Source organism: Beta vulgaris, chromosome 6, assembly GCF_026745355.1.
Source record: "Beta vulgaris subsp. vulgaris cultivar EL10 chromosome 6, EL10.2, whole genome shotgun sequence".
Lineage (NCBI taxonomy): Eukaryota > Viridiplantae > Streptophyta > Magnoliopsida > Caryophyllales > Amaranthaceae > Beta > Beta vulgaris.
This window is the reverse complement of record NC_079207.1, coordinates 6,205,908-6,219,348: the sequence shown is the minus strand read 5'-3', so window position 1 is coordinate 6,219,348 and position 13,441 is coordinate 6,205,908. Positions and strand designations below refer to the sequence as shown.

The following is a 13,441-nucleotide window of genomic DNA, read 5'->3' as shown; positions in this document are numbered from 1 at the left end:
ATTGTTGTAATAGAAAAAGAACAGAGGTAGTATTAGTTCGACTAAATTTTAATTTGATTGGGTCACCTTTAGTTTTTTACTACTTATAACCTTTAATTTTGGATGATTTTTGGGACATTTTTGGACTTCTCCGGGCCTGGTCATATATTCTCCTGAAACATTCCTAGGAAAGTCAATGCATGTGACTTGTAATGTTGCGCGGGCGCTTGGCACCATTTGTGTTGTTTCGAAAAGCCTCTGAACACCCCATTTATTCATTTCTCGTGAAACCCAAAATTACCTCGCAATGAACGTAAAGAATTCCATATATATATTGGTTTCAAGCCACATGACTCCTTTCCAATGACCTCCCATATCCCTAGGAGGTATCCCTGATGTTCGAAGCTCGAGCCTGGAAAAGTCCGAAAGCGTGTATTATAACCTTCAATTTTGGCTGTTTTTGAGACATTTTTTTTACTTCTCCGGGCCTGGTCATATTTCTCCCAAAAGATTCCTAGGAGTGCCGAGGTGACTTGTAACGTTGTGCGGGTCCTTGGCACAATTTGCATTGCCTCGAAAAGCCTCTAACACCCTATTTGTTCATTTCTCGTGAAACCTAAATTGCCTCAAGATGAACGTAAAGACATCCACATATTCTTTCCAAGCCACATGACTCCTTTCCAATGACCTACCATGTCCCTAGAAGGAATCTGTGGCGTTCAGAGCTCGGATGCCGAGAAAGTCCGAAAACGTGTATTATAACCTTCAATTTTGGCTATTTTGGGACATTTTCGGACCTGGTCATATTTTCGCCCGAAACGTTCCTAAGAAGGCCGACGTGACTTGCAACGTTGCACGGGGTACATGACACCATTTGTGTTGCCTCGAAAAGCCTCTAAGCCATTTGTTCATTTCTCGTGTAACCCAAATTTGCCTCGAAATAAACGTAAAGGCATTCGCATATTGCTTCCAAGGCACATAAATACTTTCCAATGACCTCCCCGTCTCCCTACGAGGCATCATATGGCGTTCGGAGCTCAAACCCCGGGATATTCCGAAAACGTGTATTATAACCTTCAATTTTAGCTGTTTTTGGGACATGTTTGGATTTCTCCGGACCTGGTCATATTTTCTCCCGAAACGTTCTTAAGAAAGCCGATGTGAATTGTAAGTTTGCGCGGGATCTTGGCACCATTTGTGTTGCCTCGAAAAACCTCTGAACACCTCATTTGTTCATTTCTCATGAAACTCAATATTTAAGATTAATTAACTACTGTTGCATAAAAATATGTTGTAGTTTTATTTATTACCAACAAAAGATGTATATAATAGGGTATAGACTATAGAGTTAGCTAAGAGATTTTTAGTTGGAAAAATATCATTTTGTGACTGATGATCATTGATGCAAGAAACTCGCTGGTCTTTGAAGGAAATTTTATCCTCTCGAGTTTTGGAATCAGGAAACATGATCTTCATGAGAGTTACCATGCTAAATAGATTTTTAGATTTTTTTTTAATGTTTATTGATTTACACATCCTTATTTCCACTTCTGTAGTACTATAAGTAAGCTAGGATTTCTTTTTTCATAATGTCAAGTGATGGCCTCCAAGTTTAATTTTGTCAATAAGGTTGATTCTCAGATGGCTTCTTATTGTATTATATCTTTTTTTCTAGATGGTAATTTAAGTTTTTATTATAGACACTTAAAGCATGATTAAAAGTTGATTGAGATGGTAATTGCGTCATGTTATAATAGCAAAAGGTTACGGGTTCAAATCTTGTTGCAAACTAATTTTACTTTTGTTAATCGACATGACTTCTGTACACATTAGACAATTCTAGTGGAGTAACAGAGGTGACACGTGACGTGTATACATTGTCACACATGCCTTTTATATATTTGTGTAGATATTCAAGATAACCACCTTATAAGTTGTATTTTTTTAAAAAATAACAACCTGATATTACTTAAATATCTTTGAGTACATACCAATTGACAGATTTCGTCCAAAATATCGATTTTAAAGAAGGGTTAAAACTTTTATACATTCTAGTGAATAAAGGTGGAGGTGATAGAATCATTCTTAAACCCTTCTTGAGTATGATTCCCCGATAAAATCTGTCTACTAATAGGTATATAAAAGGATTTTGGTCATATAATATGGTTATTTAAAAAAAAAAAATGAACATATGAGGTGGTTATTTTAAAAAACTAAATTTTATATAAGATGTTTAAATTCAAATAAATCCTTATTATAACAATAGTTTTCACTAATTAAGAAAAACTATAATTTAGGTCCGGACTACGCAGCAGATAATTATATTTTTGGAGATTTCACCAATTACCCAAGTTTTCTAATTACCAATTACCCTCGCAGTTTTCAAAATTTCACCAAATACGCATTTTCAATTTTCTGGTAATACATCCATTTGCCCCTGATGTCAACCATCCGTTAACAGTCCCTTAAACCAAAAGTTAATTCACCCACCAAATTTACCACCACCACCATACTTCCATCACCTTTCACTTTAACCACCTCACCACCCACCCAAAACCTTCCTTCCTCTTTCTCGACCTCCTACTTTGCACCACCACCTAGCGACTTCCACTCTTCGGCCACACCTTCCGGCAAACAATCCTCTTCAGAACCTCTCTTCCTCGTTGGCTCTCCCTTTCTCTCTTTGTCCTCCTTCAATCGTGTGTTCACAATTACACCCAAATCACTCCATCGTCAAGCGCAAACTCTAACGGCCCGTTTGGTAGTTGGTAATAAATGGTGGTAATGGGAATGAACTTGTGTGTAAATTTGTGAAAAATATCATTGTCCATTACCATGGTAATGCTAATTTATCCTAAAGTGTCCACTTTCCTTCTTGATTTCTCATCCAATACCACCTTGTAGGGTGGTAATGAGTGGTAATAAAATTGCTTCCCCTTGGAGACAAAAACACAAGTTTAGGGGTGAGATTGCTTGCCCATGGAGAAAAAATACCTCCCCATGGAGATTTTAAGGGTGCTTCCCTAATAAAATTACACTTAAAATTCATTCACATTACAACAATTTATTAACGACTACCAAACGGGCCGTAAAAGTTGGAAATTCAAGTTCTAAAAAAACCAAATTCCTAGCAGTTCTGTTGACACCCGGACTACTGTTTCAGCTAAATTCCAGCTATCTAGTAACCCATTCTCATTTCTAAACTCAAAAAATATAAAAGTTTTTATTCCAAGAATAACACTTTTGATTATAGATTTTGATTGTCATAGATCTTAGTCATACCAAGAACTAATGATGCAGCAAATTGGTGCCAAACATGTGTCAATGCACTCCTATAAGCAAAGCAACCAGACGTAAACATAGTTATATAACAACAAGCAAGAGTTCAGAACCATGTTTCACTATTCTCATTAGATGCAGAAAACTTTACAACTCTGTATCAAGTAGCTGAAAAAGAGGAAATAACAGTTGGGTAAGAGAGAAAAAGAGACAAGAATACAAAAAAGAAAGAAACTCAAAGCTGTTGCCCGCTGATAATTAAACTTCCAGGAGCTTTTATCTCAAGTATTATTGACCAGTACGTATGTGTATGCCTATGGCAATAGTCAAGATAACCAGGATACAAAAATAAATAACAGCATGAATCAAAATAGAGATACCACTGGTGTACATATTTCCAAACTCCACTATCCTTGTTCTTGCAGGCAGTTGAAAAAGAAGCCCTGGCGACAACAGTATAAATAACGCCACTGCCACCACTACCGGTCCCCAATCTACCATCATCTTTCTCAATGTTATGAAATGTTTAAATCGGAGAAGCACTTGTCGCGCTCTGAGTTCTCCGGAAAGTGCAAGGAGAAGTAAAGAATTTCGCGGGAATAAGTAGAGCAAATGAGGGGGATTTTCTTGGTGAAGAAGGATCAGAGTGAAAGGAAGGAAGACAAGCTTACGAATTAAGAAAAAGAGAGGCAAAGAAGAGAGTGGGGTTAATTAAAAAGTTAAGGAGGGAAGGGATCAGGAAAGGTATAGATGTTTTAAAACACTTATAGTGGATTTGCTTTACTGGGATCAAGCAACTGCTTTTTCAATTTACACTTCACAAATATACTTAACATATTATGGTCTTATTGTCTGTGTTCTCTTTTCTTTTTGGGTGCTTTGCTTTGCTTTAGTTTTTCATCGACGAAAAAAGCAGCATGCAATGTGTAAAGTTATGGAGTTTAGACTTGGAAGATGTGGGTGAAGCTTTTCTCTTTTTCTTTTGAATTGTTTTCTCCTGTTTTCTTAGTTGGGTACTTAGCTGATTAATGAAAAGCTATTTTGTCTCAGAAGATTAATAAAGGTATATATGATTAGATACAGCAAAGATCCTTTCACATTTTATGTGCTACTTATGAGAATTGAGCATAGAATCATACACACTTTGACACTTTGTGAAAGGTGGGAAAGTATAATAATCTCAAGGGGAAATAATAGAACCTAGAAATGACACAATTTCTTTCATGTATGTTCTTCATCTCAAGTAATTTCCTTTTTATTATTACTTTGATTGGTGCCGTCCTACAAGTAATATGTTCTTGCTCATACAAATTAGGGGCCTTATGCAAGCTCACTACACATAGAAAAGGCTAGATATCTAAATCTATAAGTTAACGACAATAATGTTACACGAGCTTGAACAAGTAGGAGGTCATTGACTAATTCACGTGGCATCAGATTTTTCGACATGACCTTTTCTTTTACTACCATATATGAAAGTAATAAAATTTTATTTGTCCTTCGTGTCAAAGAGGGGTACAAGTTACAACTTCAAACACATTAGCAATATTTTAGGCGTACATGAAACTAGAAGAATCCCCCCCAAAAAAGAACATATTCATATAGTATCAGATAGTGACCTCATTTACTTCCATTGTGGCATGTGCACTAGATAATTTAGCTTTCATTTGAGTACTTTATCCTACCCATCAGCAAGCAATATCATCTTGCACACATGATGCATGGAATATAAGAGAAAATTTCCATGTCATGCGAACAATAACTTGAGCATGGCCTTTACATTAATCCACATGTTCAATAATCACAACATGAATGTTGGTAAATAAAAGTCACAGGAACAATAAACATATAAAAAATGAAAATCAGCAACTAATTGTGAATATAAAAAATTAGAAGTAAAAAGCCTGCTTTCTTCTCAACCAAGGACCCCAGCATGAGAAAACATAATGGACATTAAGGCTCCGTTTGGCAGTGTGTAAAATATTTTCAGTGTAAAATGATTTTCATGGAAAACAATTTACAATGGAAAACACAATTCTAAAATTTGTTTTTCGTTGTTTGGTTTGATGTAAGAAAAATGAAAGAAAATGAAAGGAAAATTAAGGAGGTAGTGAAACGAGTGTACAAGAGAGATAAGGAAAATAGTTTTCCCTTCATCTTGAAAGGAAAATGGTTTTCCATCATTGGGAGTAATTTTACCAAGGAAAAATGGTTTTATACTCTTTTGTCAACCAAACAATGTAAAATTGAAAATAGAGGAAAACTGTTTTCCGAAAAAACGTTTTACGCCCTATCAAACGGAGCCTAAATGGAAAAAAAGAAGGAAAACACCAGTCCTCACAGTTACAGAAAGAAAAGCATGAAGATGCTCTAGATAATGACCTGACTGTATTTCTTAAAAACGCTAACTTCAGACAAAGGCAATATCTGAACGTTTAAACCTTCACATGAGGTCATCCAACCATCAAGTAAGCATAGAATCAACCATGTCCCAATCAAGTTTTCGACCTCGTGATGTTTCCTTCCACAATTGGGTCACCTCCTCTTTTGTCTGAACATTAAGCTGTACTTGTCTGTCTTCCTCTCTCTATCTCACTAGTTACTATCTCCTAATCCAGAAATTATGCTGTATATAAAGCAGGCCCTGTTTATCTCCAAAGTATCACACCAATCACCATCAATAAAACATCACTAGAAACTATCACAGAAAAGCAGGGCTAACAGCAAGCCAGACAGAGACACAAAGGGAAATGGCGGATTGGGGGCCGGTAGTGATGGCGTTGGTTCTGTTTATTCTGTTGACACCCGGACTGCTGTTTCAGCTACCTGGAAAGAACAGAGTGGTGGAATTCGGAAACCTGCAGACTAGCGGAATGTCGATACTAGTCCACACAGTCATCTATTTCTGCCTCATTACAATTTTCCTAATCGCCGTTGGTGTCCATATTTACACCAACTAATTCTGGCTCCTCTGCTGAGAATTTCATGTTCTGCCAGCCCCTATGTTGATTTTGTTTTGATTGGTTTTATTGGTCTGTTATCCATTGTTTTAGAGGAGTTTGATGACACTCCTATATCATGTAATGTAAAACTTCCGATTTGATAATATGAACTTTTCTCTTCTACTTCTGAGCAGCTATACCAGTAACAATCTCATAGTTGCTGAAAAGCATAAATTATACAGCTATTATTGCTCAACCCCAACCCCATTCCTTAAGAATGTAAGAGCTAGTAAATCACAATTGTACAGAAGAACAAAAATATTTGCACTCTGTAGAAGGATGCAAAATCCATCAGATCTAAATCAAAATCTAGCTATTACATGAAGTTTGTGTTAACAAATAGCATCCAAGCTAATTCATTAGCATATGTTATGCAACCATATTTGTATAGCAGCTTAAGTATGTGCATCAAACATTAGTGTAGCAATGGAGGCATAATCAATCTAGAATGAATTAGAAACTCAACTACTTCAGACTCTTTTGTTAGAGTAACACCACCTTCACCCCAAAATAAATGATCGGATCTAGCCCACGATACAACTCCAATGGGGTGTTGGTTTGGAAACAATGAAGTCTTGGGATTGGGAAACGAGAGATGGACGTTCTACATACCAAACCAGGTAATAACAATACTATAGTAACATTTATCAGATTGTTGTAGGCTCTCTAGCAAAACTATGTTTAAGTTTTAATATTATGCCGGTTTCACCTGGAAAAAAAATCCCGCTTCTCATCTCACCCTCTGATTCTCATGCATTCCATCATACCAAAACTCATAAGGTTTAGGTGACAACAAAAGGCAATAATGGTCATATTCCACCCATAATGGATACGATAAAGAATTTTTTTGAAGTGAAATTAGGTCATAGAGGAAGTGTTACTATAGCAATCACCGTGTGTGGTAGCTATTTAGTATTTGTAAACACCGATGTGAGATAATTTGCAATAATTAGTATAAACTTCTTACATTTCAAAGATGTTTGCGCACTTTTCTTTTGAGTTCTACCAATTCGTTAACACATTTCTAATCTAAGAATAAGAAGACCATTACCCTTTTGCTCTTCAATTAAAATTACCGACTATCTCCAATCACATCTACTTTCTCTATCCTCTAAAAAAAATAACTCACTATCTCTGATCGCATTTACTTTTTCTCTCTCGTTTCAAGAAGCAATGCTCGAGACTCTAATCACATCTACCTTTTCTGCTTAACTAAAAAAAGGCCCACCAGCCACCACTTCACTCTCCTAAAGCCATTGAGGTGTGAAAACCTTTCTCAACAGAGGGAGTATCAGAATTTAGATGTATTCCAAACTTATGGCGATTTCATCATGAAGATTCCAAATTCAGAGTCTTAAGTAAGAAAGAGCAAAAAAACAACTCAGAAGAAAATATCTTTACAGGCATTGCACTGAAGTTGAAGAGGTCAAACCGCAACCACTTAACACATAAAAGTAATCAAGTCAAATCCTTAGAGAGGAAACACACAATACACAAAGATAAAATAAAAGGCTGAAATTGCTGAAGTTGAACCAATGTAATTCCATATTTCCATTGACCAATATATCTATGTATCATTCATTTCTCCAAAAAAAAAGGAACCACCAAACTACTGGTTCTTGAGAAATATAAACTTAAAAAGCAAATGGCACTTTGGGGACTATCGCTGGTCGTGGTGGTGGCATTTGTATTAAGCATAGTATTATCACCAGGACCACAGTTGCAGCTACCTGGTAAGAGGAATCGGTAGAATTCTTCAACAAGAAGAACGACTTTATCTTATGTTGGTTCTGTCTCTCGTTCTTCTCATCATTTTATCATTGTAGTCCCCCATGACCAGTACACCTAACATCTACGATATTTACTGTTATATTGTAATATGTATATGCTGATTCATATGCAGACCCCTTCCCCGTCTGTCTGATCATCTGCTGCTTGCCTTGGAGCTAATTCATTCAGGATCCATATGTTGGTTCATATGCAGACCCGTTCCCCATCTGTCTGATCATCTGCTGCTACCTGGTAAGAGGGATTGGTGGAGTTCTTCAACAAGAAGAACAACTTTATCTTATGTTAGTTCCGTCTCTCACTCTTATCTTTTTATCATTGTAGTCCACTGTGACCAGTATACCTAACATCTATGATAATTACTGTTCTATTGTAATATGTACATGTTGATTCATATGCAGACCCCTCCCCTATCTGTCTGATCATTTGCTGCTGGCCTTGGTAATCACTCCCTTAGATCTGGTAATACAAAGGTTAAGCTGCTATCTTGTTCACGAGGGTAAGGGCAAGTTAAATGGTACTTTTGGCTCGCCCGTTGATTGTGGTGGTCGCTGGCTCGCCGCTCTGCTAGTATTTTTCAGCCTGCATCTTCTGGGCCTTTCATTAATTGTTCCACCTTCTTTTGCCATTTTTCTTGTTTATTGAGTTAGTGGAGTAGGTGGTAAACTTTAAATGTCACGTGGACTTTAAATCTAATCCCATACTCATCTTATCCTTTCTTCTTCTTTTGTAAGGGAAAATAAGGAAAATGATACTGCATCCTAGTTAACGAATACACAAAGTTGCGTAATTTAGAATGAATTAGGGATCCTGTATCCCACATGGTGCCTCATCCTATTTATTACCTAACTACCTAAAAGTACTAGCAAACCAAGTAACTACCAAAACAAACACCCCAACTAACCGCAAATCGTCCAACTAGTGAATTCCTTGCCCATACCACATACAAAACATACCATGAATTAGATAACACTGATACAAAGTCATGATAAACTAAAAGAGTCCTACAGCATAGAAGTCCTCTGATTTTATGAGGATAACAGATAAACAGCATTCATAACAATATTTTCGAGAAGTCTCTACTGTGTCTTGTAAATTGAGTTTCTTAATATCAATCAGGTACCTTCTGCTACTTGTGTTGTATTTATGTTTTACTTGTAAGCCTCCTTTGGCAGAGTTGTCTGTTTCCTAAGAATGGTTACCAAGAGATGCTGTATACAGGACTAAAAGGTTTCCTGACGAAGCTAAATCTAGAAGTTACTAGTTTCCATTTTTGGAAAATTTCTGCATACCAGAATTTATGGTTCAAAAGGAGAGCTACCAACCTTAAGCTGGCTAACAACACCCAAGCTAAAATAAACTAAAAGGAACACAAGCAAACGAAGGAAGCCCAAGGAACAGACATATGGGCAGTCAGTATGATATCCTATGAAAAAGGTAGGAAGTCGAGAACCGACTCTATACAGGAACTTCCAGGCCTAGGTTTACAGTAAATAGTTTTAGCTATGACCAACAGTATAGATTTTAGCTGATGGAAGGAATAGGTACAGCACTCTTCCGATCTCCAGCTCAGCACGAGATATGCGATCAAAATTGACATCAAATTTATTTTATCATGTCCCCCAACCATACTTTCTGTTCTTAAGAAAGCTACACAGATCCGCTTCTGCATATGAGAAAACTTTCTGCAGGTTTACCACACTAAATGTTACTAAGCTCAGGTTATTTTTTTTATCTTATTTTCGCTGAGCTATTTACGTCCTGTCCTAAACATGGTTGCTAAAAATGCCAGAGGCGGCAGTACCCATATTAGGTTTTCCTGTGAAGATAAAAGTTTCAATTTTACCTTTGGAGAACCACTTCATGCATTACAGATTAAATGGCTAACAAAGGCTTTACTCAGGGTTTGCTGATGGCAAAACAATAATGCTTAAACACTTCTCATGTGGGCCTGCACCAAACAAAGGAGGCAGAAACAATAGAGATCAATGGTACGTCCTAATCAGCAGAAATAAAAGATCTCATCTCTCTGTATCTCTATGGATAAAAGTAAACATGCAAACGTTTGTGATAGGAGCTCACAATTCTAGAGATGCACAAATAACTTTTGACTTGAAAATTTAGAACCCACTTCTGCTTTCAGAACAATAAGGCTACCACCACTGGAAGGGGGGGGGGGGGGGGGGCTTAACCCAAAAAAAAATTGCAGGCAAACGAAAGGTTTATTTAAGAGCGATTTGGGTAAAGTCTCAAACACTTGCAGAATAGCAGGCTAAGCTTCATTCCAAATTGTCTAGGCACATAATGCAGATGCAAGGTATCTGTAAAGTTCACTCTGTCTAAAAGATCTTCAGCTGACTGAGTTCATAAGTGATTTCACCGACTTCTATACCAGAGGAAGTGATGCAGAGGTACAAGGATGATGTTGATGACACAAGAGGTCTCTACGCTCTCAGCACAGTCAGCAGGAAAGAAGCTAGAGATAAGTCTAAATGACAACATTGTCCGAACAGACACTGGCTCCAGACCAGAAGAGGAAACATAAGTATTTTTGGATCTGACTTCCGATCTAGAAGAAGGACCATTTAGCAAGATTATTCAGAATCTACCAATTATCCCAAATCCAGAATTAATTGAACAGGAAAGCTTAAACAATAGCCTGGAAATTACTGCCAGCATTAAACAGAACATAAAAAGTTGGCTGGCACAATTGTTTTTGACATGCTACATAACCGAATGAGCAATTATCACATACACTCAGCAAGAATATGAGAATCCAGAAGCCGTTCATAAAATTTATGAAGGAGAAAAACAATCTTACAACACTAACATGTGGAAAATACAGCAATTGTAATTCAGCAACCCAAAATTCTCTCTACAGTTGACCAGCCATGTAATCCTCAATTCCTCATAAGCGTTTCCAAGCTGAAAATAATGCAATCCAAAATACCATCAATGAATGCACTGCTGTTATCCAAAATATAATAAAGTAACAACAATTGAGTTCATAAAGAACAAACTAGACATTGACAAGCTCGACTAGTATATGTTTTACCCCTTCAAAAAGCTTCATAAATTCAGAACCCAAATCTCACTTCTCTAATTGATTTCAAACCTACACAAACTTGCATAAATGCATTAGCAGTTGCTGTTCCTCTTTTTTTTATATTAGCAGTTGCAGTTCCATGAGATCAAGAGAAAAAGTCAGCTTATTTTACACATTAATAAGGAAACGTACTATCAGAAAGACACCATGATTACTTATATTACTCAAACTCAAAAGTGACACTAACCATACAAAAATTATTAAAGGAGACAGTCTAATTTTAATATAAAAGTAGACCGAGTAACTAAATCAATTAAACTAGTTACTGAAAGAAATTCACTTAGTCACTATTGAGCTAATTCTCTTTTTAATATTGGGATTACCATTACCTAATTTTAATTTAAAGTAGGCGGTCTCTAACAAGAGAAACTCCTAATCATATAGGCAAGAGGAGAAAAGAGGGGAGAGGAAAAAGTAACTTTTTTCTCGCTTACACTTGACCATTTTAAACTTTCTAAAGATAAAGAAGCCATCTTCCTAAATCTTAACTGCAACCAAATAGCTACATAGATCAAAAAGTACATAAGAGATCAAAATTCACACCAACCTCGCTGATATATACTTCTCCCAAAGTTTCTTTTGACTATTGACGCTATTCATTTTTTACTTCACTTTAACCACCGTCTTCCATTAATACATAACGAAAAACATAGTTATGTTGGATCCCGTTAGATTTTTCTCAATATATAAAACAATTATTATATGTCAAAGTTGCGTCTTGTCAAACATGCCAAGTCAAATTAACAACTAAAAGAAAACCCTTTTATAAATAATAATCGCTACATTTCCCTATGAAGAAAGTTAGACATGAATCACCACATGTACATTTTCAAGTAATTTTTCCCTCTTACATAGAAGTACATAGTACTTTTTCACCTGGTATTCACTCGTCTCTCCTAAATTAGTGCAACATCACAGTTACTAAAAGAAAATCCAGTCTTACAAAAAAAAAAACTTAAATTGAAGAGAAAAAGAATTCTAACCAGGAACATCTTGAGGAAATAAAGCCCAGGTAAGAAAAGATTGTCCAAAATCAGACAAACTCGAAAGAAATCCAGCAAAATAGAAGATCAAAACCAATCCAATTATCCAGGGCATCAATATAAATCCAATCAAAAACGCCACAGATCCAAATACCATCAATGTCAGCGAAATCCCCAAAAATAAGCAAGCAAAAGACGCCGGAGACATCTGCGTTGTATAATACGGCGTCGTATTACGGCGAATTGATGAGGATGATGATGGAATTTCCGGCGAAAATCTCGCCGGAAAACGGTGAGTTACCGGTGTAGGCCACCGGAGTATGTGAATTATCATTGAAAATAGATCATATAAAACCCTAATTTGTGGATCATTTTCGTTTCTCAACATTTTTGAATTTTTAGTCGGGATGATTTAAATCGATTATCTGGTTAGCTATTATAGAGTGATGCTGATGAGTTTGTTTGGGTTTGAGAATGATGGCGGCAAAAGGATAAGGATTATTATTTGTAGTTTCTGTTAAGAAGTGAAAAATAGGCAGAGTATTTTCAGTTTTCACCGTTAAAGATAACAGTATCAGTATGGGCGGTTTTGTTTTTTCTTTTAAAAAATATTCTGGATATGGAGAATGCATGCAGGTGTCCAGGACAATGAATGTTAACAAATGTAATAAAATATTAGTTTGGATTTTTTTTTTTTTAAATTGGGATTATTATTCTAGAGTAATTGTGAGATACTAACAAGAGCTGGCTTAATGTGGTAAGCAGCTTGATGCTGCTTAATGGAGGTCTCAAGTTCGAGTTTCCATTAAATCTTGTTGGGAGACTCACCCACCTAAAACAAGCGTGTGATCCGGGTCGATCCGGATGTAGTTGGAGCTAAGTTTTGGAGAGTCTGGTGTAAAAAAAAATCACCAAAAAAAAGGAGTATATGAGAGATGATATTATCTCATTGGAGCACCATCCCTAATTTTAGGGTATTCGAATCGTCATTGCTATATTGCTGGAGAATTTCAAATTTGTGGTGATCATCTTTGGGCCTAATGTCTTCTAAGATGCAAAGTATGTACGTGAGTATATAAGGGATGACATGCACAAAATAAAACAAAGTCACAATAGAACAAAACATGTGCGCGAATATAAGGCCGACATACAAATGAATATCAAATTCAACCCAATAGACATAAAACCAAATTAAAAGAACGTCTTTGAATTTGAATTATGACAGCCAAATTCAAGATTTCCAAATTATATTCATCTAATAAACAATGTTATGTTTAACCAATAAATACGAACATTTTGAATTT

General features: G+C 36.3%; 3 protein-coding genes across 3 annotated transcripts; 1 reads left to right on the top strand and 2 right to left on the bottom strand.

Moving 5' to 3' along the window:
- Positions 1 to 3,361: 3,361 nt before the first annotated feature.
- LOC104895252 (uncharacterized) lies at positions 3,362 to 5,696 on the bottom strand. The gene has a single exon (XM_010681709.4). The coding sequence runs from the start codon at positions 3,760 to 3,762 to the stop codon at positions 3,547 to 3,549; it is 216 nt and encodes a 71-aa protein (XP_010680011.1). The 5' UTR covers positions 3,763 to 5,696; the 3' UTR covers positions 3,362 to 3,546.
- Positions 5,697 to 6,008: 312 nt separating this feature from the next.
- LOC104895250 (hypothetical protein) lies at positions 6,009 to 6,383 on the top strand. Its single transcript, XM_010681708.4, has one exon. The coding sequence runs from the start codon at positions 6,009 to 6,011 to the stop codon at positions 6,216 to 6,218; it is 210 nt and encodes a 69-aa protein (XP_010680010.1). The 3' UTR covers positions 6,219 to 6,383.
- A 4,312-nt stretch (positions 6,384 to 10,695) lies between these two features.
- On the bottom strand, positions 10,696 to 12,972 carry LOC104895249 (hypothetical protein). Its single transcript, XM_010681707.3, has 2 exons — positions 12,138 to 12,972; positions 10,696 to 10,973 (listed from the first exon to the last, which is right to left on the bottom strand). The coding sequence occupies exons 1-2, from the start codon at positions 12,523 to 12,525 to the stop codon at positions 10,957 to 10,959; spliced, it is 405 nt and encodes a 134-aa protein (XP_010680009.2). The 5' UTR covers positions 12,526 to 12,972; the 3' UTR covers positions 10,696 to 10,956.
- Between the last annotated feature and the right edge of the window lie 469 nt (positions 12,973 to 13,441).

Coding starts and splice junctions, on each gene's coding strand:
- LOC104895249 (XM_010681707.3), bottom strand. CDS start 12,525: ATGTTGAGAAACGAAAATGATCCACAAATTAGGGTTTTATATGATCTA.
- LOC104895252 (XM_010681709.4), bottom strand. CDS start 3,762: ATGATGGTAGATTGGGGACCGGTAGTGGTGGCAGTGGCGTTATTTATA.
- LOC104895250 (XM_010681708.4), top strand. CDS start 6,009: ATGGCGGATTGGGGGCCGGTAGTGATGGCGTTGGTTCTGTTTATTCTG.